Source organism: Podarcis bocagei (genome assembly GCF_964188305.1).
Source record: "Podarcis bocagei genome assembly, chromosome: 7".
Lineage (NCBI taxonomy): Eukaryota > Metazoa > Chordata > Lepidosauria > Squamata > Lacertidae > Podarcis > Podarcis bocagei.
This window is the reverse complement of record NC_138132.1, coordinates 33,933,574-33,961,274: the sequence shown is the minus strand read 5'-3', so window position 1 is coordinate 33,961,274 and position 27,701 is coordinate 33,933,574. Positions and strand designations below refer to the sequence as shown.

The window sequence follows — 27,701 nt, the reverse complement described above, 5'->3', positions numbered from 1 at the left end:
GTGTTGTTGCCATTGCACAACGGCACCCGACTTGGCAGTAAGGATGATTACACAACAGATGAGACGTGTACTAATGGTTTTTCAAAATTTTATTCTCTTCTTTCTTCATGCTTCCACCAGTCCCTTATTTTTATTCAAGGCCCTCCCAATCGCACCCGATGCTACTACTGCCCCCCTGGATCATTCCAGTGCCCCTGAGGGGGCGGTATCGCCCATTTTGGGAAATACTGATCTATAATAGAATCACTAACACATTGGCTTTCTGCAGCTAGGTTGAAAGCAATTTGGTTTGGTTTTTAAACAGTTTGATAACCACGTTGGATTTAAATCTGTATACATCAATGCATTAAGGAAGAGTATTCTAGTCATTATGTTTTTGGCAAGCTGCCTTTTTTTACTCTGTAGTATATTTCTGCCAAACTACTTGAAAGACTTTCATTTTAAAACTCAGTTATTAAATTAATCTTCTGTAGTTGTAATCCATCAAATTTAAATGAGATTATATGCATGCAGGGAGAACCACCCGCTCATTCTCATTGGGGAATTCTTTGAACAGTACACTACTGGAAAGGCAAGCAGAGAAGCATCAGAGCTTAGTGGCAGAGCATCTGCTTTGGATGCAAAAGGTCCCAGGCTGAAGCCCCAGCATCTCCAGGTAGGAGTGGGGATGTCTGCCTGAAACTGAAGAGCTGCTGCCTGTGATATAGGCAAAACCGCTAGATGGATCAATGGTTTGACTTCGTATAAAGCAGTTTCCCATGCTCAGTCTAGGTGCTTATGCACCTAGTTTAAACTGAATAGCAGACCACTTTTCCTTGCAGTTGGCATGCAGCTTTAAACACTGGCATTTCCCTTTATTAATTGTGATATCTTAGCATTTTATGCATTTTGTATTTTTGTTTTTATCTTTTCTGGTTGTAAATGGCTTTCCTGTCTTTAGGCTTTATTATATTTAAAGCAACATTAAATAAAATACTATTGGACAGTGATGGGATCCAAAAGTACCCCCAAGCTATGTACCTTCTCCTTCAATTGCTACGTAGTTGCCATGAAAAGCAGGCAGCCACTCAGCCATCCGGTCTAGGGAGCCACCCACTAACAGGGCCTCAGCCTTATCTGGATTGAGCTTCAGTATGTTGGCTCTTGTCCAGTCCATTATCGAGCGAAGGCAACTGTCTAGCACACCAACTGCCACACTTGCAGATGTGAGTAGTGCTTGCGCGCTTTCTTTTCCGAGCAGGCCGTACCACTCTGGGTCACGCCGGGGCGGGAACTGCGCGCGCCGCATCCATTCTCCTGAAAGGGGGCGGCGTGGACAATTCTCAAAGAGAGGGGCAGCTTCATTTGTGCGTCAGACCATCGCAAATGTAGGGAGAGGAGCCGGAGAAGAACGGCGGCGCCGCCGTCTGAGCCTGTACCATCACCCGCCGCGGTGCGGGGGGGGGGGAGGGTGGCGTGAGGTAAGCCGGACGGTACCATTGTGGCAAGGCGCGCGACGGGGACGGGAGGTGCCTCGTGCGCTTGCGCGAGGGCGGCGGGCGGGGCCTTTCTCCCGGCGGGCCTTGTGGTTGGCGGGTGGCCGCCTGTCTGTCTTGTGTGGCTGGCTGAGGGGGAATCGCGCGTCGCGTCGGCTGCCGGTCAGGTCCGGTTTGGGAGGCTTCGATTACGCGGCGACGACGACGACGACGCGGCGGCGCTCCCTTCTTCCTCTTCCCCCTCCGCGGCTCTGGCCCGCTTCCGCGCGTTGACGCAGGTAGAGGGGCCCTCCCTGCCCGGGCCGTGTGGGAGGCGCCCGGTCTGCTCCGCGCCTGGACGTTCAATGCTCTCGGTGGGTGAGAGGACGACGGCGAGGAGGCGGCGGTGGCCGGGGCCTTTGCGGGAGGGGTGGATGAAGGGGGAGAATGGGGGGAGGCTGAAGCACGAGGGGGAGGGCCGCACAGGCGGGGGGCGTAGGGCGGGGAGCGAACGTCGCTTTGAGACCCTTTACTTCGATTGGGGGGTCCCCGTATTTGTGGGCTGCCTGGGGAAGGAAGTGGGGGGACGGGGTGGCGAACTGGGGAGCTGCTCGGTGGGGTGGGGGAGAAAGGGTGGGAAGGAGGTCAAGAAATTATGGGGGTGAGCGTTGAGGGTCAACAGTGGATCTGCACAGGGCCCTTTTCAGGCCCTTCAGTTTTCTTTTGATGGCGCTGTGAATTTTCCTGAGTAAAGAGTGGGTGAGAGAGGGAGACCCACCCTTGGGACTTTCGAGTTAGGAGGTTTCCGTGGTGGTGAGTGGGTTTAAGGGGAAGAATGGGAGGCAGGCTGGTAGGGAAAGGAGATGGGGAGGATGCGGAATTTAAAAGGGCATGGGGATTGGGAAAGGGCCATTTTCATACGCTACTTCCTCTGGTGGTTGTGCGACTTGCAGTGAATGGGGCCACGCTTGAAATTTGGAGGAGGAGGAAGCGGCGTCTGAAGGAGAGAGTGGCTAAGCCTAAGGCAGACACTGGGAGCCGGCAGGCTGGGGTGCTGGCAGAGGGGGGATGTCTGGGACTGGGTCTGAGAAGCTGAACTAGAGGAGGGGCCTGGCCTGTTCGAGTGTGTGGAGAGAGATGTCCATCATAGTCATATATTTCTTCTTGACGTTTGTAAGCCTTTTTTTTTAGTGGTTGCTTATAACATGGGATGGAAGATTGATTGTACAGTTAAAGGGAGGATTGCTAAGGGGATGCAGTGAGGAAAAAATGGGAATACCACAGGAAGGTTTGCAGAAATGGGGTAGGCCAAAGAGAAGAGAAGGCCTGATTTGGTGGAGGGAAGAATAGTCTTTTCAGACCTCTTGGTTACTCTTATATATTTATTTTTACATTTATATCCCACCTTTTCTCCATGAAGCTCAGAGTGGCATGCATGGTTCTCTTCCTTAATTCATCCTCACAACAACCCTGTGAAGTAGGTTAGGCTGAAGTGACTGGCCCAAGAACCTCCAGTGAGCTTCATTGCTCCGTTGTGAAGGAGGATGGGCAAAGTTGTTGATCTGTGGAGGAGTGGTGAAGCTGGCTTGGCCTGGCCTAGGGGCAGTACTTTGTTTTAAAAGATTATTTTTAAAAGAGTGGTCATCATGGAAAGGAAATGTACTGGAACAGTGTAGAGCTTTAGCAACATGTGAAGGGAGGAGTCCTGAAGGAGCAAAAACTTTGGATTTGGAAGTAATACAAGTCCTCCAAGGAACCGAAAGGTAAAGGGACCCCTGACCATTAGGTCCAGTTGCAAACGACTCTGGGGTTGCGGCGCTCATCTCGCTTTATTGGCCGAGTGTGGCCAGCATGACTAAGCCGCTTCTGGCGAACCAGAGCAGCGCATGGAAACGCCGTTTACCCTCCCGCCGGAGTGGTACCTATTTATCTACTTGCACTTTGATGTGCTTTCGAACTGCTAGGTTGGCAGGAGCAGGGACCGAGCAACGGGAGCTCACCCCGTTGCGGGGATTCGAACCGCCGACTTTCTGATCAGCAAGCCCTAGGCTCTGTGGTTTAACCCACAGTGCCAAATAAACCATTATAGAATTTTTAATAAATATTATACCCCAACAGGTGATAAACATTTGTAAATAATAGGTATGCTATCTTTAGAATGATTTTCTTTTTGTCTCTTGTTCTTATGGGATAATTTTTTTTTTTGAGTAGCCCGGAAAAACATACGTACAAACTTGGTAAAGGAGGGTCATGGTGTTGTGGGGGATACTTAGACAAAAAAGTGGAGGCTTAAGGAAGGATTCGTAATTTGGAGGGGAAAAAGGGAGGGGCTGCTAGACCACAAGGAATCAGTAAATGTTATGATGGGGAAATGCTACAAGGAAAATTGCAGGTTAGGTAGAAGCAGTAAGAGAGTAACAACATAAAACTGAGCCTTAGGACCAGACCTGTGGAAGAATGGAGGAAGTGGGTGTGTACTGAAGAATGTCTCCCAGGGGGACCTACAAGTCTCTAGAAAGGAGGAGAGATTATGCAAGTGAGCATCAAGGCTGGAGCTGCAAAGATGTTCCTATAGCTTTGGGAAATAATTTGGAAGCTAAGTGGAGGTTTATGGAAGGACTGTGTAGGAAATGCAGATGTTGAGAAAGGTATTTACAGGAACTGACAGTGTTGAAAGACCAAGGAGAAGAATGAGTGTGTGTAGGAAGAGGTGGTGGTATATTGGAATGGAGTGCAGGACAAAGCCTGGAGTACGCATGCCACCACATAGTTTAGAGGTTTATAAAGGAAAGCTGGAGCAGATTTGACAGAAAGAAACAGAGGCAGAGGTTGCTGGGGAAATAAATGGGAAGTGAGGTTGCATTGAATAGTCAAACCTAGAGTGAAGGAGTACAACGAGGAAGTGTTAGGTGATAAAAGACCAAGATGGTGTAAGGAAGCATAGTCTAGTTAAATCATTAAAAGGGGAGTCTTTGTGCTGGAAATAAGTTTCTTGGGGGGGTGTATGAGATAAAAGCACAGGACAGCCCTTGACATTTGAAATCTGCTGGGTTTCGTTGGCTATGGTTTGTTACAAACCACTTTTTCCATGTGAAATAACTATGTATGTGTAATTTTGGGTACCTGTGAGCAGACTAGCACTTTTCGCAAGTTGTAGTAGTATGAACATTCTCTCGGCTTGTTGAATGAACAGGGAAGGTTGTGACTCAGAACTGCAGTAGTAAGGAAAAAAAGGCACCTCCCTATGTGACTCAAAGTGCAGAAATGTTATCTTCACTTAGACTTCTGTGGGGTTGGAAAGTCTACAAGAGGTGGGAGTTGAGGTCTCAAACTAATAGATGATTTTATTTGTGGTAGTGAGGAGGAATCTTTTGAGCATGCCGTGGTTTAGCTATAGAATGTCTAGATACGACTAAATTGAAACAGTTTTCACTAACACTTTGTGAATAATTTTCAGTGTACTGTCCACATTTTGAACTTTGTCCTTCCATAGAACACTGCACTAGTTAACTGTTGAGGGGCCTTATTAAGGAATAGAGCTGATGTGATTGTAGTGTTGCTTGTAATTTTTTAAAATTAAAAATAACCTCTTTAGGCTCCTGCTTCTTTTAGCATCAGAATCAGAAGAATCTTTATTTGCATCAGCCACTAGCCATAGCAATAAAATATAATGTACTGATTCTTTTTGCATCTTTTCTGATATTGTGGTATAGTTTTACTAAAAAAAGTGGTGTCTTCGACAGAGACACTTTACTGATAAATGCTTTATAACAGGGTGGACAAAAATGATCGACCAATTTAGGTGAAACAAATCTGATTTTACCAAATTTAGTTTTCAGCTACAATGTTTTATTTTACATTTACACTGGTCTAAAATTAAATCTGAATTTAAATTGTAAAAATATTTATTAAAACTGGATTTTTGACTCACTTATAAGAAGCTGTTTTTCTTTCTAAAAAGAGAATGGTGGGGAAAACATACTCAGTTATCATACAACACTACTGTTCATCTCCTTATATTTTTATATTGCGAGGAGATGACTGCAATTCTCTATGCTTTCTTGGGAGTAAGAAGCTCCTCTGAAATTGTGGGATTTAACATCAGAAGTAAAGTAACATGGGATCAGGCAGCAGCACAAATCTAAACGGACAGGGGGCAGACTATAATTCAGTTTTAGAACATATGTCTGGCCTGTAGATGTAACAGTTTCAGCCTCTGGCATCTCCAGGTGGGGCTGGAAAAGACCTTGCCTGAAACTCTGGAGAGCTATTGCCAGCCAGAATGCAGTACAGAGCTAGATGAAAGAGTTGTCTTTCTTGCTATAAGACAGCTTCCTATGTTTCTAAGGTGAAGAGAAATTTTATTTTTTTAACAAGTGACCGGGTTGCATTCTCAAGAAAAAACTTTTATTCTTTCTAAATCCACATAATTGCTCTGTAGAAGTGTATAGTGTGTCCACATTTAGATAATTTTGTGGACTACCAGTAGTGATAGCCAGAAGTGCAAATTGTGTGTCTGTGTGTGTGTTTTTTCTTTAAAGTATCTCTAACTACCAGATGTTGTAGGCTAATAGAGTGGATATTGATTGTGCTATGGTATCTGGCTGGCCATTTCTGATAATCAGAATGCAGGGTATAAATGGAATTAGTCTAATTAGTGGATGCAGTCTGGTCTAACATAGTACTATGTTAAATAACACCATTCTATAAAAATATCCCCTAAAATAATATTTTGGGTTTGATCTCCCTGCTATAAGTTCCTTATAGTAAACTTGCTTTCTGAAAATAAATTGCACTAACTTAATTTTCCGTGTGACCTGGAGGACATCAAATAATTAGTCATTTGGGTAAACAAAACTGCTGTTGACATAGGTCATAGAAGCTGGTGGGTGGGTCATCAAGTTGCTAGAAGCTGACATCTGGCTTTGAATGTTGACTGTAGAAAGATTGGCTATTTATAAAAACAACACTTTCCATCCACCTACATATTCTACCCTCCAATTGGAAATGTAACTGGGAACACATTCACATAATTGGAAGCTTAAAATTGGGAATCCATCAGCTATCTTCTAATGATTTTAAATTTAATTTACTTTTGAGAATTATTTGTGTTCTCTTATTTTTAAATTCTGGAAAATGCTGCACATTTCAGAATCAGTTTATGAAATAAAAATGCAGCAAGTGCTTCCCAATTTTCCCAACTCTCTGCCTCTGTAAGAGAGTTTTGTCAATTAACCTAAATTATTTTGTACATCGTCACTTTGGTATGAATACTGGAGTGCTCCAAAAGGCATGCTATTTACATAGTACTTTGAATCAGAGAGAGAGGGTGGCACTTCATAAATACTAACAGAATTTGGATCTCAGGCCACTTCAGAATTGGCCTTTTTAGGGAATCTGAGAAAAATAGTGCTTGTCAGCATGACACCTGTGGACACACGTAGGTGACACTGATGCTTTTCCTGGTGCCTGAAAGGACCATTGAAATGTGAAAGAAGCATTTTACTGTAGCCAGTTGATTAAGCTGCGGTGTGTGCATAGTGCCCATTACAGTTTCTAAGGTTTGTAAATGTACCCATGATTCCAAAAGGGGTGAACTCTGATGTAGAAAGAGCATGTCTATACGGTATAAATAATGTTTCTTTGACACTCTAGATTACTCACGTTAAAAGTATTTAAGGGGTAGACTGAAGTGGACAGTAACCTGAGACTGTTAGAAATATTGTGGAGTTTGCACAGAATACGGCTTGTAAAGGTGAATGAGGAGTTTGTGATACAGTCAAACCTCGGTTGTTGAATGTAATACGTTCTGGAAACCCGTTCGGCTTCCGAAATGTTCATCAACCGAGGTGCGGCTTCTGATTGGTTACAGAAGCTGCCTGTACTCAAGTGGAAGTGGCCTTGGACGGTTGATGTCCGAAAGCCAGAGCATTTATTTCCAGGTTTTTGGCGTTCGGGAGCTGAAACGTTCCAAAACGTGGGCGTTCAGGAGCCAAGGTTTGACTGTAATGGGAAGGAAGTGGGCACAGTGACTGAAGGATAGGAAATTTAAGGTGAGATGGTGAGTTTGCAGTAGAAAATGTTCTTGTGCACATCCTCCTCTGCTCCATCTACTGTGGATATCTACTTAGTTCCATTGATGAACTTGGTAGCAGTTGGGAATGAAATGTTTGTCCAAAAACTCATCTAGGATAATGGGATCACATGCCCTTGTTACTAAGCTTTCAATAGCCTGCCAGTTTTTGTTTCACTCACCTGTTTTTTATTTATAAAAGTAACTGACATTCCTTCTTGGCAGGTGAAGCATAGAAGAGTGTTGCTCTTTGCTAGCCTGGTCAGCTTCACTTCCTCTGTAGTCAGTATGGGAACCAATCATGGTGGTAAAGCAGAAAGACTGCTCAGCTTTGCCAGTCAAATCTATTGAAGGAAAGCACCAATGTTGGCCAAGTGAATGGTTAAAGACAAGGCTGTGTTTAATGTGTATGTGTTTTGTATACAGGCATCTCTCTCTCTCTGGGCCTGGAAACTTGAAAAATTCAGGGCACTTGGTTATCAAAACCTGTAGAAATTTGATAGCACTGCCTGGAAACTTCAGGCAGATCTAGCCACAGCTGGAAAACATTTATTTGTATCTGGTCATTTGTGACAACATTGCTTTCCATTTTCAGCACTTCAATTATATTTTTTTGTAATTGCTTTCAGGCTGTTAATCCTTAAACTCTCTGTGCAGCACCAGGATTAGGTTTTTGCATCTTGGATTGACCAGATTAAAGGTTGCAGTTCTATGAAAAAAATATAAATATATTTTGTGTAGAACCATTTTAATCTCTGGCACCAAAATGAGCATATGTATGTTTTAGGCTGCTTTGGTTCCAAGGTTGTAAAAGGGAATGAACAAGAATGGTACTTTTTCTGGGGGGTACTCAATGGTACGCACTGCTGGCACCTTTTCCCTTAGAATAAAAGCCCTGTTTAAAAGTGTGGCACTTACTGTAACAACTTCATGGTGAGTACCAGCACCCTTTTTTCTAGAGGAAAAGCACTGAACAATAATGTTAAAGATGACCAAGCAACTAACAGTAGCTTTTGTTAAGTTATTGCAAAAGGGCTTCTTTGTTAAGATTCGGGTAGTATTTGGGTAGCAGATTTCTAGAGAGTGCACTGTTAGAAAAGTAGAAATGGAAGTTGTTCAGGATTACATCAAACCACAAAATTACATTGAAATTAATAGGCAGTGTTAGCTGAGTTTCTCAAGGGCATAGGCCTGCAGCCTAATGTGAGCAAACTGCATTATACAGTATAAGGCATATAAAAGAACTTCGGAGGAGGAAGTGCATGGTTGCATGAATGGACAAAGAGCAGGCACCTCTGTCCATGTTAACCAGCACCATGAAACTGTTGAAAAGCTTGCTGCTGTTCAGAATCTTGGCAGACTCTGGCGTGTATTTATTATTGGCTTGCTGAGATGTGACAGTATTTGATCATGGTAAAATTATATCTAACAACATTCCAAAACCTGTTCTCTTATTTCTGTGCTATTACAAGTTTAGTTTTAAGAAACAAGGAACTTTTGGAGATTTGTCCCTCAAATAATTTTTGCTGCTTTGAGAAAGCAATTTTTACACTACTCTTCATGGCAGTTCATTCTAAGCATATGAAAAATAATCAAGTGTGGAATTCAGCTAGAAGTAAAATGAGTTCAGATAAGCTAATCTTACAAGAGGTTGCTTGCCTATACTGGAGGGTAATCTCTGATGAATATCTGACAAATTAGCAGGTTTTACTTTGTACTATGTTGTTGTGGTATGCTATGTTGAAAGGTGATCCAAATAACCTTTTCCAAAGTATGTCTCTTGCAGTCCTGGAAAGGTACAGCTGGTGCAGTCCGTCTTATGGCCTCAGTCCTGAAGGCAACAAGCTGAAATGCAAGCTGCAAGGGGGGTCTTCAAAGACAGGGAGTATTCTTGGACTAGTTCTGTTTGCAGTAGGAAACTGAAATAAAATTGGGTAAATCAGAAATGTAGGTATCTAGTACAGATGAATTTGTTACTTTTAAAAAATTATGGGTCAGCTAGATGCCATTGTAGTGATCCTGGTTAATCTCTCCTGGACAGCTGTAAGCCCAGTGCCAGGCTGTTGGCAGGTTGCTTTATCTCGGACTCTGCTATCTGTGATTCATGAGATGAGACTAATGGCCTGCCAGGCCATGTTTATATAAAGTTTCAGTCAGTGTGTAAAAATTATTCAGGTCCCTTCCCAAGCTTCTCTGGGTTCCCCAAATCACAGTTTACAAAACTTCCTTGTGTTCACCCCAACTCTGCTTGTTAGTGTTACAGAACTCTAGTTGTTCTGAAACTGTGTGCGATATCTTCTTTTGGGCCTGTATTATCATTTGCCATTTATGTATAGCTTCACTACATGCTGTTCTTTTATTGCTACTTCCCAGGCAGCAAAAGGCTCTCATGTGCACATAAATTTATTGTGTACAAACCAGTCTACAAAGAGTAAAGCCCTGTTTTAGGCTTCATTTGTTCTAGGGCACAATAGGGATGAAACCTGGAATCTGCTTTGCGTTCCTAGACTGAATACTGGACTCCGCAGAAGGTGCCTTTGTGCATGTTGATAACACATTTTCCCGACTCTGAACTACAGGTTATTTGCTCTCTTCCCACACTTGGAGAGCATATGGCATGACTGTTGCATAGGCCAGAGATCTAGCACTATTTTCTACTTAAAAATTAAACACCCCATGCCATATAATGTGCAACCTGGTCCTTTCCCACAAAATTCACTTCTGGTTCTGTTCAATCATCCTTTTATAGCCTCTTTCTAAATATATTCTCACCCACCTCACAATCAAACAAACTTCTTATTCTCTCGCTTAGTCCTAGAATTCAGTAGTAGGGCTGAACCCAGATTTGTAACTTGCCTTGGGGTCTTTGGGATAATAAAGCAAAATAAATCTCTCTTTATCCTTGGGAGACACTGGTAGGGTTGCTAGTTCCCTTCAGTTTCATCAGTAGGACAATAAGTTAAAGCATTAGTTAATTTAGCGTGGCCAGTTTTAAATGGTGGAGAAATTAAGATGCTGAGTTAATTTTGAGGCTTTTCTGATATATTCCTGAAGTAAGGTTTGGGCATGTATATAATAGCTGGATGTTAAGTAGTTGTTACCTTACACTTGAGTATCAAGAGGTTTTGATTTTTAATAAGTGGGTAGAATTAACAATTTGACTTGACAAGCATATGTGGATTATTTTATGTCACTTTAAGATGTTCTGTGGTTTTGGCAGGAAAGAGAATTAACTTGAGATGCTCTTAAACAGCTGCAAATATTTTTTTTCTGGATGAACACCTTTGTAAGACCTCTTGCTCTTAAAGTTGGCTTGATAATCCAGGATGGTAGTCAAGGAACACTTTGTCAGTAGGAACTATGTTGCTCTTAAAACCTTCATTGCCAGGGAGTTGATACCCACATACAGATTTTCAGTTGTGCAATCGCTTGCTTAATAGCTAGACCTTGGGAGTAAATTCCAATTTATTTGGGAGAGCTTTGCCTGGAGTGCAGAAATAAGGAAGACGATCTGGGAACTTTCCCTTGATGTAAGCAACTTACCAGTATCCTCTCCATTCAGTTTTGTATGACTTCACACAAAACTACTGGTTTTTTCATTGTTAAAAAGGAAATAAAAATGGATCTTTTACTCTAAGTATTACACAAAACATCCAAAGTTCTTTGGTACCTGTTTATTCTAGCTGGAAGAGAAGAGGGGCCAAGCTCCCAACAGCTTTTGTTCTTCTGCTTAATGGGTACACCAGACTGTTTTTTGTTTCCATATTCTGTAGCTGCAGGGCAAGTGATGGTTTTGATGTAGTGATAATGCTAAGATTCAAGTGTAGCATTCTGTAGGAGAAGATTTCACAGTTGAATCCAGTTAATATTCCAGAGCTCCACTCACATGTTTCAGGTGGTGGTGGTGGTGCGGGGAAGGCTAGACCTCAGTTAGGTGATTGAGCACACCTCTGTCCTTGCCCCAGACAACTTAACTAAAATGTTGTCTTGTTTTGGAGATTCACTTAATGGAGGCAATTAAGAACCTGCAAAGGAGTGACTAAGGGCATGCCAGTGGCCCACTGTTATCTGAGTTAATTTTTTTAATTGTATTTTATTAAAATTCTATGGACAGTGAATAAAGGCACACATGACAACTGGGAGAATCTTTTCTGTGATTTGCCCTCCTGCTTTTGAGTACATAATGTAGAATTCTTCTACTTGGTAACATGTTGCCTAGTCACCACTGGTGACTAGAAACTGCCCCCTCCCCTGGAGACCAGTTGTTAACTCAGAGCCCCAGATTTGCAAACAAACTTTTGGACATGCTTCATGCTGTATTGATTGGATTTTGGTCAGTTCTTAGACCTAGTACATCTGGACCAGAAGCCACCTTTGTTTTGCAAAGCTCTGCTGTTTTTATCATCTTAACATTGATCAAGATCCAGTAAATGAAGGCAGAACCTCAGTCAGTAGATTTGTCTGTATTGTGTGACTACAGTCTTTGTTTTTGGAAGGAGATTCTACCTCTTTCTGTGTACATTTTCCTTAAGGCCGTCAGACGGTAAGGTGTGAAATAACTCTAGCTGGCTGTTATTTTTGCTTCTGCCATGTGAAATCTATTTGAGGGCTAGCTCATAGTTACTCAATGGCCTGGTTTGGGCTGTTATTTAAGGCTTCATAAACCATGGTTGATGGAACAAAGGTCAGGGCTTTGCATTCCTCCCTTCTCCTGCTGGCTTTGGTGCAAAGATGCTAGCTTGTATTGAGCTAGTACCCTGTTGTGTTTGATATGTGCAACTCTGGCTTAATATATGTTACCAAATCAGGAATCCTGGCTTATTTTTCTAGTTTGTTATCAGATACTAAATCAGAGTTCCCTAGTTACAATGTAATAAGAAGCCTTCAAATAAATGCCACACACTCAGCCTCATAAACCACGAATGACCATCTGTCAAGCCAAGGAATAAAAAGACAATTGATTACTTCTTAGAAACACCTTTACTTCACAAGTTTGTGGACTGAGCTCTGCCAGTGAAAACACCTTCTGGCCTCAATTCTAGCAAACACAAGCTTAGTTTGAACGCGGAAGGGAAGAGTTGAGAACTGAATGTTCATTAGATAAAACTGTGAAGAGTAAATTGGTGACAATTTGAGCCAAAAAAGGTTTTGATCAGATAGGATCTGTGAAAGGGAGCCAGTAATTAAGTTACAGTGGTGCCTCGCAAGACGAAAAGAATCCGTTCTGTGATTCTGTTCGTCTAGCGGTTTTTTCGTCTTGCGAAGCAAGCCCATTGAAGGATTAGCGGATTAGTGCTATTAGAGGCTTTTAGCGGCTTATCTGCTGATCGGATCAGCTGATATGCGGCTTAGCGGCTTAGAAAAAGGGGGGGGAAGGAAAAAAAACCAGCAGGAACTCGCAAGACATTGTCGTCTTGCGAAGCAAGCCCATAGGAAATTCATTTTGCGAAGCACCTCCAAAACGGAAAACTCTTTCGTCTAGCGAGCTTTCCGTCTTGTGAGGCATTCGTCTTGCGGGGCACCACTGTACTGTGTTTGTGGCACTGACCTTTTTGTGTACTCCTGTGAACATCCATCTATGTATACTTTTTTAAAAAAACAACCTGTAATTCTGGAACATTTGATTTTTTTCAAATTCCATTTTCTAAAGTTTGAGATTCCTCACTCTCCCCACAAAAAGTGGTTTTTTTATTTGTATGTGTTAGTAGACAGTTTACTAAAATATAGTAACCTTTGTGAATTCCTCTAAAAGCCTGGTTTGAACAATACATTTTTTCATGTTAAATCTGTGCCTCTAGATAGCCCACACTCAATTTCTTTAAATGTTTCTACCTTTGTGTTTTTTTCCTTACCTAGCTTGTAAGAGTTCTATAGTAGTTGGACCATGATACCTGATAAAGTCTCATGTAAAAATTAAAAAAAGTATTACAACTAACGAAATTTAAGTTTTTCTGATAGTTGTTGACACAGTTGCAGGTGGATTTGCATTCATTTTTGCTGAACATCTTGCTCAGCATTCCACAGGTGAATTTTTTGCTGTCATATGTTGGAAAGGCACAGCTGAGGAAACTGAAGAGTAGGTGCATAGTCTAGGCTTGGTTGCTACCCATGAGAAATTTCATTCCCATGGAGACTACTGAAGAGAACCACAGCAATCATGTTTATATGCAGGCTTCAGTGTCTTCTGTGAACAGCAGCAGTTATACTAATTCATTCCCTCTTGCATCAAGTTTACATAATTGAATCCCCAGTGCCAAATTGACAAATAGATGCTTTGCATTCCATACCCTTTAAATTAGAAAGTTTTCCTACTACAGTGCAGGCTATATGTCTCTGTACAACTTCAGGACCTGGTAGCACTGAGACTTTGTAGGATGATGGACTGTCTGTGATTTGTTCCCTGGCTTAAAAGATTGAACTCTGTTTTTATATGCTTTTGCACTAATGATTTACTGGTTTTATGCTATATTTTTGTTTTAATTATGTGTATTGTTTTAGGCTGTATACCACTTAAGAGATATTTAAACTACTAAGCAGCTTCTAAATAATATGGACTCTGAGTGTGGGACTCTGCCTCACTCCCTGCCTTGGAAGTAGGCTTTGAGACAGAAAGATGCATATGCATATGCAGCCTCCATCATACAGCGTGGGTTTCTTGTATTGGAGCTGCTTGTTGGAAATCTTCCTTTCAGCATTGAAAACCAGTCATTCTTTAAGGTTAGAAGGGAAAGACCCACACAGTTCTGTTTCTGCAACAGGTGAACATGAGATTAGGCTGCTTTCAGCCTTTCTGAAATTTTTATTTGGAATTCCCATGTTGTGAGGACTAACATACAGTAATTTTCACGTAATAAATTTTGTAATTTGATGTGGATGCTTGGTAGCCCTTTCCAGGACAAAGCCCACCTGTATTAACCATACAGAATAGTGTGGAGGAGGATACTGTTTGAATGTTTAACGGGAATATGTAACCAGGCTACATAAAATCCTTTCCTTGGTGCATTGTCTTAGCTGATATACGTCATAACCTTGGTAAGGATCAACACTGAAGTGAGCAGGTTAGAATTTCCTGGTATTTGTTTTATACTGTGCGTCACGGAACAATTTGCCTTGTGAAAATGTGAACTGGATTGCTCTTGGCTTTCAAGTTCCTTTTGGCACGACTTGTGTGCATGTGGTTGAGGCAAACAGAGCACTTAATGAAACTTTCAGCTCACATGTTTGAGTTGAAACCGAATCTTCCACAAGCAGTTTATGAAAGGTAAAAGATTTTTATGGATAGCATTTGTTTCTTGATATGTATTAAGGGTCATATTTGCCATACTTAAGGACTAGTTCAAACTAAGTTGTGATAATTGCTTGAATCTGCATGCAGGGGAAATAGTGCTGTGTGTGATTCGGAAACCCTAGGATTGCAATAACAGACAAGGCATAAGGATCAGATAGTAATATGAGTGCTGGCCTTGATTAATCAGAATGAGCATACAGATCACAGAAATGTTGTTTCACTTCGTTAATATATATTGTTCACTCTATGACTAAAGCAATTTCAGATACTTGTTTGCCATTTGAAATCTTAATGCTGTAGGTGTTTTGATGCTTCTGTACATATAATCTGTGCACAGCTGTCTCTAAACATGAACATTTCCCCCTCTCTTAGGTTTTCCATTCGAATCCACGTCACACATTTATGGCGATTCTGAGCATCAGGGCAGATTTCTGCCGGGCCCAGCACAGCACCCTGGCTGACAAGTGAGCTGGGGGCCAGGGTCCTACGTGCCATAACGAAACTTTGCCTTGAAGACTCCAGACACCAAGACATAAGCCTCAAATATATGGGGATATTTTCTGCACATTGGACACCTTTTCCTCTTGGTGACACTAGAGAAGCAGAGCTTGGCCAAACACAAGTGGAAAGAAGATCTGCCCTTAAATTTTCTTTGTGCCTCACCAGTGCCTAAATGTAATAAAGGCTCCCTATTTTGTGCATGTAGTAGGGCAGAGTCTTGAGGAGAACCGCCTGTAGTAATTGAGGCTGAAGTTGAAGTGCAGCACGTTTTAAGCAAACCTGCTTTTCTTGAAGTGAAGAATCATCTTAAAGAACTTAACAAGGAAAGCTCTGATCTATCCCCAGACACTTTAGTGATTTTTTAAATGTTTTCTGCTGTGAAACGTTGCAAGGTTTGATTTTTTTTTTTGGCCCCATCACTCCTCCTGCCACTATGAACCGTCCCGCTCCAGTGGAGATTACTTATGAGAGTATGCGCTTCCTAATTACCCACAACCCAACCAATGCAACCCTCAACAAATTCACAGAGGTAAGGAGGCTATCTGTATTGTATGTTTGAACAGGCAGCCAAAGAGTGCACAAAAGATGCAGGCCAATGTAGTAGTCTACCTAGATGAGTGGTTTTCAAATTTTCTTCCGAGAAGCCTAGTGGAAGTGGGAAGCTTATCAAGGACTCTTCAGTAGAAAGATCAGTAATGGTAGACAACTGTATCCTGCAGTTATTGAGACCAGATTCCAACAGATGATAGCTAAAAGGTAACTTGCCCAATATTTCCAAACTTCCCTGGCAATACACAGTCATAGAAATTGCTGGGTGAGTTCTAAAGTAAGTTCTTGATTAATGTGGGACTAAAGTAGGGCCTAGTAGAGAAATTCTCGAGAACTCTTATCCAAAACCCGCAGTCCCAGGATTTCTGGAGTGTAAAGCTGCAGTGACTCATATCTTGCATGACCTATTTCTTTCTGGAATCCCCATGCACTTGCTAGTCTGCTTGCTAGTCTTTCTCCCCCTTCACCTCTCTTCCTGTAGGGTTACCCCCAAGAAAAGGCACTCTTCAAGCAGACCCCCTTGACTTTGTTACCTCAGTCAACAGAGTCAGCAGGAATCATGAGAGAAGCAATGACCGGCTTCATGGTCTTTCATGATTGTTTACATAGCACGTACACAAACATTGTGATTCTCAGTATATCACCATGTTGAATATTATGAAACCGTTACCATGATGCGGACTTAAAACTGATTTTGGAAAATGTATTGATACACCATCCAGCCCTAGAAGGCGCAAGACTGCACTTACAAAATTGACATACAAAGTGTCCTCCTCTCTCTTTTCATTCATCCTGTGATAGCCTCTACACCACATACTGGAATTAATCAGTGAGGCTCAATTGAGGAATCATTCAGACACTAATAAATTTGGGGTGACTAATGACCTGAGAGTTCTTCAGGGTGATGTCACAACTGGGGAATTTTGCTGTCATTGTGTATTGTGGGCAGAATGTATGTTAAAAGTAAATTAATGTATGTTAAAAGTAAATTAAGGGATTTTGTTCAGCTTGTTTTCTTTTCACGTTTTGCAACTAAACCAGAGTTGTGTTTGTGTGCTTCAGAATTTATACTTGTAATGCATTTCCAGGAAGCCAGAAAACAAGGCTGTCCTTTAGACCAGAAATGTCTGAGGCTACATAACCCAGACAACCACATGCCTCCATTTAAATAAGATTGGGGTGCTAACGTTGCTGTTCCACTTTGCCTTTGTGTTCCTTTTTCTTGTTTGGGCCACTTTACAAGTAATACTTTTCAGTATTTACCTCTCTTCTAGCTTGTAAAGTGTTAAATGTGTTTTCTTTTATGCTACTGTATGTTCTCCCTCTTGTTTTGAATAACTCACCTCCAATTTAAGGACAAGGGTGCTACTTAAACAAATGGGATGGTATCCAGCTAAGTCTTACTTGGAGTGGTCATGACTAACTTGGGTCCATTAATTTCTGTGGATTTACTCTGAGCAGAACTTGGTGGATACAACCTAGTATGAGTAATGTTGGATATCACCTACTATGCTTTAGATTATGTTTTAGATGATTTTGTGCTGCAGATTTAAACTTTTTGAAATAAATACTATTATTCAAAGATTTTCAAAATATACAGATAACAACCATGGTAACAAATATTAACAATAAATGGATTCACAGTACCACTGTTGCAATAGTGTGCAATGCAAAGTCAATTACATTAACCTAAAGAGTATCCAAAATTTGCACACTTAAACTTAACCAGTTGCAAATTAAATAATGAAGGAGAAAGGAACAGGCTTTGTGCAGCTCCCAAGGCTTTTAAGAGCTCTGTAGTTACAGCTGTTTTAAGAGAAGACGCTCACTGACTTCTCAGTCTGTCACACCCATTGCTTCATTGTGGATCCTTCCATTGGCAGGTCATCCTTTCTGCTTATCCTCCTTTACACCCTGCTGTTTCTGGACAGTTGAAGTATGTGCAGCAGTAACTCAAGGAAGAGATAGTTTTCCTTGGAAGGCTGCCCCAGGCTGTCACCTGTCATCAGTTATTCATACAGCTTTGCATGCCTCTGGAAGCAAAGGTATTTTTTCACTTGGTATGAAAAATTGATTTGACTTTGTTTTTTTCTAAAAGGAGCTGAAGAAGTATGGAGTGACAACCTTGGTGCGTGTCTGTGATGCTACCTATGATAAAGCACCAGTTGAAAAAGAAGGAATTCAAGTTCTGGTGAGTATAAAGTTCTGAGAGGGAATTATGATTCAGCAGAAAATGGTGGGTCTTTTTGAACTGCCTAGTGGTCTGTCTGGGCTAGCCTGCAGCTGTGGAACTGTGCAGTACTTGGGCATGGATTCTGGGTCACTGAGCAATCTACAGTCCTGCCATATCAGGTGCATTCAAGTATTTGGCTAATCAGTTTAGGGGATTGAGTTCCAATGTCTCTGTGTTTCTCTAAAGATAGACTTTTGTGAGTGTTAACTAGATAAACCTTTCCAGTGGGGATACCCATCCGCCTTCAGCTTTAAAGCCAGGAACAAGTGTGTGTGTGCATGAGAAAGTGAGTGCACTGGCACAGCACTATGTTTTCTTGGCTGGAAAATGATTTTGTCCTGGGAGAAGGAGAGAGAGAGAGAGAGAGAGAGAGAGAGAGAGAGAGAGAGAAAATTGAAGTAGTTCAGGGCTGGGGGAACTACAGAGGCAGCAAAGTAAGCCGCCTTTGCTGCCTTCACTGTCACTAGGTAGGCTTGATGATGAGCCCTCACCAGCATTTGACCAGAGTTTTCTTCCACTCACATTTGAGCCGCCTCCCAGCTTGTTTCCAACAACCACCCCCGTAAACAATACCCCAACCCAAGATTCTGTTCATCTGCCTCAGATTTTGTAGCTGGAGTCGGTCAGGGCCCTTCCCTCCCAGGCCAGGTGGCAAAGGCCTGCAAGGGAACAGGTTCTCCAGAAGTCGCAGCCAAGATCATCTCTTGTGTCAAGCAATGCCTGGAAAATAATCTCTGCTGCAGCATGAAAAGGTAGTGATGAGAGAGATCTATGTTGCCTGATACTCAGACTACTCTCTCCTAGAGGTCTGCAGCAGCATCTTGGGACTGTAGGCCAGCCTTCCTCTTGCCCTTGTTTTCTCCAGTGTGACAGAAGAATGGCCACTTATGGTGTCCTTGATCTGAGCAACTGCAACAAATAGCTTGCTATGTATACCTCATTCCCCACCCTTGTCTCCACTGCCTGCAGCAGTAGTTCAGTCCATTCTGAGTGGACTATCTCTAAACCAGTTCCACAGGATAAGGAACTCTGCCCAGATCTTTCCACTGCCTTGACTTACCTCTGGGCTCTTAATTTGCCAGCAAAACCTGAAAAAACTGTTAGAAGAAAATGGAAATAAAAAATCAAGCTGTCCACCAAGATGTTCTAGTCTCCCAACAATTGTGTCACAACCATCCTGTGAGATAGGTTTGGCTGAGGGATAGCTACACTACCTCAAAGGATGGTTGTAAAGATAAAATGTTTGTCCAGACTTTACTTGTAGAGATGTTTAGGAGATGGGACACACAAAGCAGTTGCTTATTCTACCCTAATACATGGTAATAGGTCATCAGAATTAGACATAAGCTGATTGAACTGGTAGTGTTCAATACATTTAATGCAGGAAAAGGCAAGGGAGGTGGGGTGGATAATGCTGGCATTGTTCCATGCCAGCTGCTGACACTTCACAGGTTCATGTGTCTGATTTTAAAAATAGCTTGTCTAAACAGCAGACATGGCTTAGGAAAGACAAGGTTGAATTATCTTCTGAAAATGTTTCTGCAATATAATGCCTGCAGAAAAGCAAGTGTACTTTTGAAAAACAGTAGACTTTCCTGAGGCTGCTGTGAGATCAGGATTGGCCCAAAATGCATGTCTGCTGTCATTAGGTGCTGAGCGATAACAAGCTGAGAGCGGAGTATAAGCTGAATGATTTGGTTGAACAAGCTGAAGTTCGATCTAGGAGACTCGTGTGGCCTTTGGCAAATCCTTTTGGCTCACCATCAGTTCCCTCATATGTAAAATTAGGATAATTGGGGCCATCTTCACAGGCTTGTGAAGCAAATGTAGCACAATATAAATATTACTTCCAGTAGCAATGAATGGCAGCGTCTATGCTTCTAGACTCTTTTAGGGCTTGCTAATCTAAAGGGTTGATCTTCTGAGCTGTGGAATTTCCTCAGCGCCACTTGGCTTGTTAAAAGAAGCACTCAGTGCTTTCCTGGATCAGGCCATGCTTAATCAAATTTAACAATGTCTGCTAGGGGGAACTTTTCATTTGAGTGATTCCACCACTGAATGTCAGTTCTTGTACTTCCTTTCATTTGCCCATTGGAAGTCCCCCTGGTGCTGGCATCTGGCCTGATAAGCTGCTGCAGTGGAAGCCTTGTTTAGCTGTTAACCTGTGAAAACCCCCAGGCTTTGCAGTCTCAGCATTGGTAGTCTTATTGTGGTGCTTGAGGTCTATTCTGGGAACTGTGATCAGTGGCTGACAGTTTCATGCTGATAACGTGTTGTTCTGTTGAGCAGGCATCTCAGCAGAAGAGATACAATGAAGGATTTGCTCTTTCCTTTCAGCTCTCAATGGATCTTTCCTCAGGGTGCTCAAAGGAAGACATGTTTTATCTTTCTGCCCTATTTGGGGTCATATCTTTTGTCTATGGCCTTGGCTCCTCCAAGCCTGCCACCTCTAAGTTTCCTGTTTTCTAAGAGGATTCTACCCATTCTGTCTCTGCCCCTTCTGCTCAGAACACCTTTGTAGGGTGGTGTTCTTCCCCTTCCCTCCAAATCGTGAAAATACACTTTTGAAGTTTTGGTTTCCATTTTCTAATAAAGCAAAAGCAATAATGGCAACTATTAAAAAGTAAGAGAAGAAATCAAAGCAAGAAAAGTGGGATACGAAGAGAGAGGAAGGAGCAGTAATTATATATAATAATAATTATAATAATAATAGCATTATAATTCCGGGCAATTGTCCTTCATAAACATAATATCCAATAATGTTTTTTCATAGGAATCCATGAGAAGAGGGGGGCTGCCAATCATGTTCCTTAACTTACACTGCACTTAAACAGATAACATATTAAATATTTTTTTATGGCTAAAACAATAAAACTCCCTCACCCTGAGCCATGTGAACATTGTCTCCTGTCCCTCAAAAGATACCAGCCATTTCTCCTTATTGCCCTGTACTGTTTGGAACTACCTCCTAGAGGTGTGCTACCTTATGATCATCAAATCACTCCTAAAAGCTCACCTTTTCCTTGAAGCTTTTGGCACAGCCCTTTAATTTCAACATTGTACTGTAACCCAGCCTAAACATGTGCAACTGAAACAACTGCATATTGCTTCCATGTTTATCCCTGCCTCCCCTTCCATGTGTTTGATTTCCCCGTGTTGAATTTAAGATTATAAGCTTCTTGAGGCAGGAATTTTTCCTTATGTACAGTCATACCTTGGGTTACAGATGCTTCACATTGCATGTTTTCGGGTTGTGCACCGCGCCTAACCCAGAAGTACCGAAACGGGTTACTTCTGGGTTTTGGCACTCGCGCATGCACAGAAGTGCCGAATCGTGACCTGCGCGTGTGCAGATGCGGTGCTGCAGGTTGCAAACGTGCCTCCCACACAGATCACGTTCGCAACCCGAGTGTCCACTGTGTTTTGTAAAGTGCAGTACACACTAAAGGTACTATAAATAAAATATTTTTTAAAATATACTGTATGAACCAAATTAGCATCAAAACAGTGTATTGATGCCACAATAAAATGCAGACCATAAACGCTTACAACTGATATCCCTCCCAGATATCATATTCAGTATTCAAGGTATTGCTGTCACACACATGAAAGTGAGAGTATGCTTTTTTCCCTTGTTATTGCCAAAGTGGTATAATTAGTTGCCAAATTTGTTTTGTTTATTGTAAAACATATTTATATCACTCTTCGTTTAAAAATTCAGACACAAGACACGGATAGTCAATTAAAATCCAATAAATACATGTTGCAGGTACAACATTTTAGTGGTAGCAGTGCCCAGAATGGGAGGGGAGAAAAGGAAGGTGCAATGATTCAGGCAGACTTGTTGCATCTGCCCAAGAAATGGGATGGTTACGGGTCTTCTGAAAACAAGTGGGGTGGCATTCCACCATGCTTTGAATACTGAGAGGAAGTAACATGTTCTGTCTCCTTCTTCCAAAGGACTGGCCATTTGATGATGGAGCACCACCTCCAAGTGAAATCGTGGATGACTGGCTTAACCTTTTGAAAACAAAATTTCGTGAGGAACCTGGCTGCTGCGTTGCTGTACACTGTGTTGCAGGGCTTGGAAGGTAAACTTCCTGTTCTTTGATTGGAGAGGTTGATTTCAGGATTTCCTGTTTCTTGCAGCTGAACCTGTGATTTGAGGTCTGTAGCACAACAAACCCACCAGTATATTGAGACACATTTGGTTGTCTGCTAGGATGCTGACTCATTGGTTTCAAACACTGCTGTCCTCTTCCCCAACAGTTTTTTCAAGACTCTTAAATCAACAGGGATAGTTCTCATCTAACACCATCCCCATGCTGCATTGTAAAACACTGCAATTAAATTTTAAGTTTTTAACACCATGAAGAAGAATAGGCCATTGGGTTTTTAAGAGGAGACCTTTTAAATCACTAAGTTTGGCTTAGGCACTCTTGAAGCAAGCTGCCCACAACTAGGACAGCTGCAAAGTAGTAAATGGGTAGATAATTGCTTCCCTTACAATCATGCTTGTGCACGAGGTAAGAATTGTAATCTGCTGGTGCGTGCTTTGGCTCTTGATGATTTGACCTCTCCAGTGACCAGTCATTTTTAAGTTGCTTATGATAGCTGCTGGCACTCCCTTCTTAATTGCAATTGCATTCCTCAACATGATCAATATTGTGAAACAATGCACTTGCTAAAATTGGAGTGCCAGGAACTGCTGCCCTGAGCTACTTTGTGCCACATGCCAGCAGGACTGTTAACATTTGGTCAATGGATCAGTTTATCAAAAGATTTGGACCTTAAATATTCCCTTGATTAATTGGAAAATCTTTAAAATAAATATTTTAAAGTATTTTTAAAAACTGCAGGTGGCAGGTACTTTTCTTTAAGATGCATCGCCCATCTAGTCTCAATTATAGTTGATAAACTTTTAAACTGAAATATGCAGACAGTGTTGCTGTGTTGCTGTCCTATACTGGGCACCCATAAAGCTATCGATTTCATACTGTACGCAGCATTAAACAAAGCAGGCCAATATTGTTCTGTAGCTGAGAGAGAGAGAGAGAGAGAGAGAGAGAGAGAGAGAGAGAGAGAGAAAAGCAGTCTTGGGCCCATGGCTGCACTAATTGGATCTATTTTTGAGAGGTTTACTGGACCTAGTTTAAATTTGTATTGATTTCTCTTCTCCTTCCAGAGCCCCAGTTCTGGTTGCCCTAGCACTCATTGAATGTGGAATGAAGTATGAGGACGCTGTGCAGTTTATAAGACAGTAAGTGTTGCCCCTCTTCTCACTTTCTATAGCTTTCTTTGCATTGAGCAATCTTCTGTCACAAGGTTGGTTAGCAGCTGCTGCTTCCTCATAGCATTGCTGAGCTTGTGACATACAAAAATGTTTGAGGCCTAGGCACAGTCCCTCCTTCTGGGTGGTGATTAGACAGAATTAGCTAGGCTTGTGACTTGGGCCACTTGGATATAACATTCACTTAAGAACAAGCAAGCTACAGAACTGCCCCCCCCCCCGTTTTCTTTATTGGGAAACTGACCAAGTCTTTTGGAATAGTGAATAAATGTAGCCTGTCTTGGCTGGCACTGCTGATCTTAGGCATTGCTTTGCTACAACCCAGCTAGTAGAAGTCAGTCATTCCAAAGGAATCCAGAGTGGGGGGGGGGCTAGCAGGTAATGGAGCCCCCTCCTTCTGCTTTTAAAATACGAGGTAGATGGCTCTTAGGCACATCATGCTTTTCTTTATTTATTTTAATGAGACACTTCGCTCCACATGAACTGTAGCCTGATGAGTTCACCTCAGAGCAGAGATAGGCATGTCAATACAGCCTGTGTTTACTGATTATTGTATTCTTACCCTACCTTTCCTCCAACAAGATCAGAGTAGCGCACATGATCTCCCCACCCCGTTTTATCCTGTATGAGGTAGGCTGGGCTGAAAGGTCATATCGGGAGTCATGTTAAAGTTAAAGCTTCAGCTTGTATATTTAAACTGCAGCTCCCTGTTTTGTCCAGTTAAGGCAAATTGAGTTGTCCAAACCATAATTAATTAAACCAGGATATTTAAGCAATCATACCTCGGGTTAAAGTCGCTTCAGGTTGAGCGTTTTCAGGTTGCGCTCTGTGGCGACTCGGAAGTAACGGAACGGGTTACTTCCGGGTTTTGCGCTCGCGAATGCGCACATGCTCAAAATGATGTCATGCGCAGAAGCGGTGAATCGCGACCCGCAGACACGGGTTGCATTCTGCTCAGGATGCGAACGGGGCTCTGGAACAGTTCCCGTTCGCATCCAGAGGTACCACTGTAATGGACACTTTAATAATATGCTGAAAGGAGGAAGAAGGGGAGTGCATGAGCCCAAGGTACACTGGAGTGTGTTTTCATCTCAGCAAACCATAGATTTATCATGTCTGACACTGGTGAATGACCCAAAGTCACATAATGAGTTCCATAAACTGAGTAGGATTTTGAACGTAATATATTATTAATATATAATAATAATATATTATTATTTTTCCTCACAGATTAGAATTTGGCCGTCACTATTTAGGCTGGGTTCTTGGGTTACCTTGATGGTGTAGGAGCCATATCTTTCCAACACCACCGGGTAACATGATAAGCCTAAGCCTGGGGCCATATGAGTTCCTTTTGAGCCTTAAGGGTCTGGGGGGATCTCATCAGAATGAAAAATACACCTGTGTTTGGCAAACAAATTTGTGGACCTCCATGCCAGTGTTTAATGCATTTTCCAAAGACTGACACTAGCATGGGGAGGAGCTGCAGTGAGCTTTTCCTTTGTGGTTTAAGGCTAACGTTGCAGAAAAGAAAGAGTGACAGTAATGTAATAACTCTGTCTTAATTAACTAAAGCTTTTGTTGATCAACCTATTAAACTGATCAAAGCTTGCAGTCCTACTGATAATTTATAGATCCAGTTTCATCTGCATATGCACCTCCTGTTTTCTTTCTCTTGCCGTCTGCCAAGCTTGAAATGAAGCAGAGGTACCGTATAGGAAGTTAGGTGTGAGCTGTGCAGGCTTGGAGGTCTGTGCAGGTCTATTAAGAATGTCAGACAAACTTGCTGGATGATGCCAGGATCCTACTCTCACAGTGGCTCAACAGTTGCCTGTCGGAATCCAGCAAGCAGAATTCAAGCACCAGAGCAACTGGTATTGCTGCCTCCAACTGGAGAAATGCATTTCATGTATGTGCTTGAGATCTAATGTCTTGGATGTGCTTCTCTTTCAGGAAGAGGAGGGGAGCTTTCAATTCTAAACAACTGCTCTACCTTGAGAAATACCGACCGAAGATGCGATTACGCTTCAGAGATGCCAACGGCCACTGCATTATGCAGTAAGGGGGTGGCCCTCCATGAAGTCTTGACGCTATCATGGCTGTCTTTTTGGACTCGTGGAACCTGGAAATGTAATTCTGGAGTTGAACGACATATTTACCGTAGTGGAGTGGGTGCTCCTCTGCCTTTGTCCCAATGATGATGATTGTGATAAAAAATAAAATTCAAAGTAAACATTTCAGTGAAGAATTGTCTTCTCATGTTGCAGTCTGAACATCTGCCAAGAGACGAGCATTATTTGAACCTTCTGTATTTTTAACTTTTTGGAGAGAGATAAATTAATAAAATGAATTCTATGTCTCAAGGAAAACCAGAGTATCAGACTGTGCAGAAACCATTGGAGCAGGACAGCATCCCTCACTTAGGTCCTAGCCCAAATTTATTTTTTAGTTTTGTACTAGTTATTCCTCTTACTGGTGAAAGATGGCAGACAGAATTTAAGGAGCGCCTGTATAGCTAGTATGTGGTTGGCAGCCTTAATCCTAAGTGGGTGTTCCAAGAAGTGCTGTACATTGCGTTTGCAGCTGACAGACATTTGGGGAGAGTTGCTTTTGGTAAACCTATCACAATGGGTCAAAGTCCTTTTCTTAACTGAACATTTTCAGTTATCATTCAGTTAACATGTAAACAGTCATTTGAAATGAAGGATGGCCTACTTTGTAACCCTTGGGACTCTGTAACTGAGGATCTGATCCCGCTAAAAGAGTCATGTGTGGATGTCCAAATCACACGCATTAAGCAGGTATTTCAGATGGGATCCTCTGTGCTGAAATGTTGCCCACCATTTGGCTGCAAATAGATTTCTCTAAATAATTTGGACGTTAGCTTCCTGCCATTTAGGCAGAAAAACTGACACAGCATAGGAAGAGAATAGGCATGCGTGTTTGATTAAGGTTAAAACAACTCCTGTTATAAAATCTAGATGGGAAGGCTGTGTGCTGCTTGTCTGAATGATCCTTGCCTCTCTGAAGGGAATAAACTTGAATGAAGTCTAGTTCTAATAGGGCTTTGGTGCCCATTGGCATCTCTTGATCTTGAGTTCTCAATGCCTGTATTTTTCCAGACTGGGCTCATGTATAGTTTACTGTAACCACTGATTGCCTTGTTTCTGACTTTTCATCAGGTTCTTAAGGGAGCCTTGCTGGTTGCACACAACCAATGCCTCATAGGCATATGCTGTATTCAGAGCGTAATAAATACGGAGAATGTGTCCTGAATTTTGGTCAGAAGGGCAGAAGAGCATTGCTTGTGCTTAGCCAGTTTTAGGTGACCTCTCTAGGAAATTGCTTTGGCTAAGGTGGGTCCACAGTTGCAGTGCCAACAGAACCCGTGTCCCTTTCTTCTATTTTAAAATTTGTTTGGCTACTTAAAATTATGAATTAGCTTACAGTTTAGTCTCTTGCACAGTGTCAAAGGCTTTGGTAAGTCACTCTCAGCAGCTCTTTCAGTGGGTATAGACAAGGCCTTACAGACCTTCTAAACAGGGCACTATTTCTGCGTTGCATCTGATCACTTAACATTCCCTTTAAACATTTTGAGTTCAGAAAGTGGATCACAGTCTTTAAAGCTCCATACAGACTTAAATCAATCTAATTGTGATGGTACTATGCCAATCACTTTAATTTGTGGGTGGCTTAATAGACTTAAGTCTGAAATTGTTGGCCACGAATGCCATCTTTCCTCTAAAATATGGCATATATTTGGGGTGGGTGTTGGCATTATATTTAAAACATGTACGTGATCATAGTACCATGCACTGTGCGTTAAAGAGTGCTTATCTGGAACAATGATTATAGGTTAAGAAATGTGGAAAATAACAGGTTGTTGAATTTTCCTCCTCATCTTCTGTCCCATTTTGCCCTAGTGCACATAAAGGCACAAATTGTCCTTGTAACTAGTCTCACTTCTACAACACGTGTAAGAGTTTTTTGCTTTAAAAAAAGCTACAACTTAAGATGTTGTAGCCAAATATAAAACAGGCCCAGACTTGTAGAACAAGTGGATTACTTTTGTTTTTCCTATGTATAGTTTTGTTTCTCCCCCTTTTAATTTCACATCGATGTATTACAGTATATTAGCTTGTATTGCAACCTTAACAGAACTGAGAAGGTGGGGCGGTTAAGCGCACAGGGATGCACGTTCTGTCATAGAGTAGAAATGCTAGAGCTTCATTGTGAGTCGGGCTCAACAGGCACAAACATTTCTGGTTCAGCACTTGGAACACAGTGCAATAAAGTTCTTACTGTATAAAGTC

General features: G+C 42.0%; 1 protein-coding gene across 1 annotated transcript; it reads left to right on the top strand.

Moving 5' to 3' along the window:
- Positions 1-1,595: 1,595 nt before the first annotated feature.
- PTP4A2 (protein tyrosine phosphatase 4A2) lies at positions 1,596-27,701 on the top strand. Its single transcript, XM_081202640.1, has 6 exons — positions 1,596-1,828; positions 15,188-15,845; positions 17,964-18,056; positions 22,059-22,189; positions 23,284-23,358; positions 25,342-27,701. Exons 2-6 carry the CDS (start codon positions 15,750-15,752, stop codon positions 25,448-25,450), a joined length of 504 nt encoding a protein of 167 aa, XP_081058766.1. The 5' UTR covers positions 1,596-1,828; positions 15,188-15,749; the 3' UTR covers positions 25,451-27,701.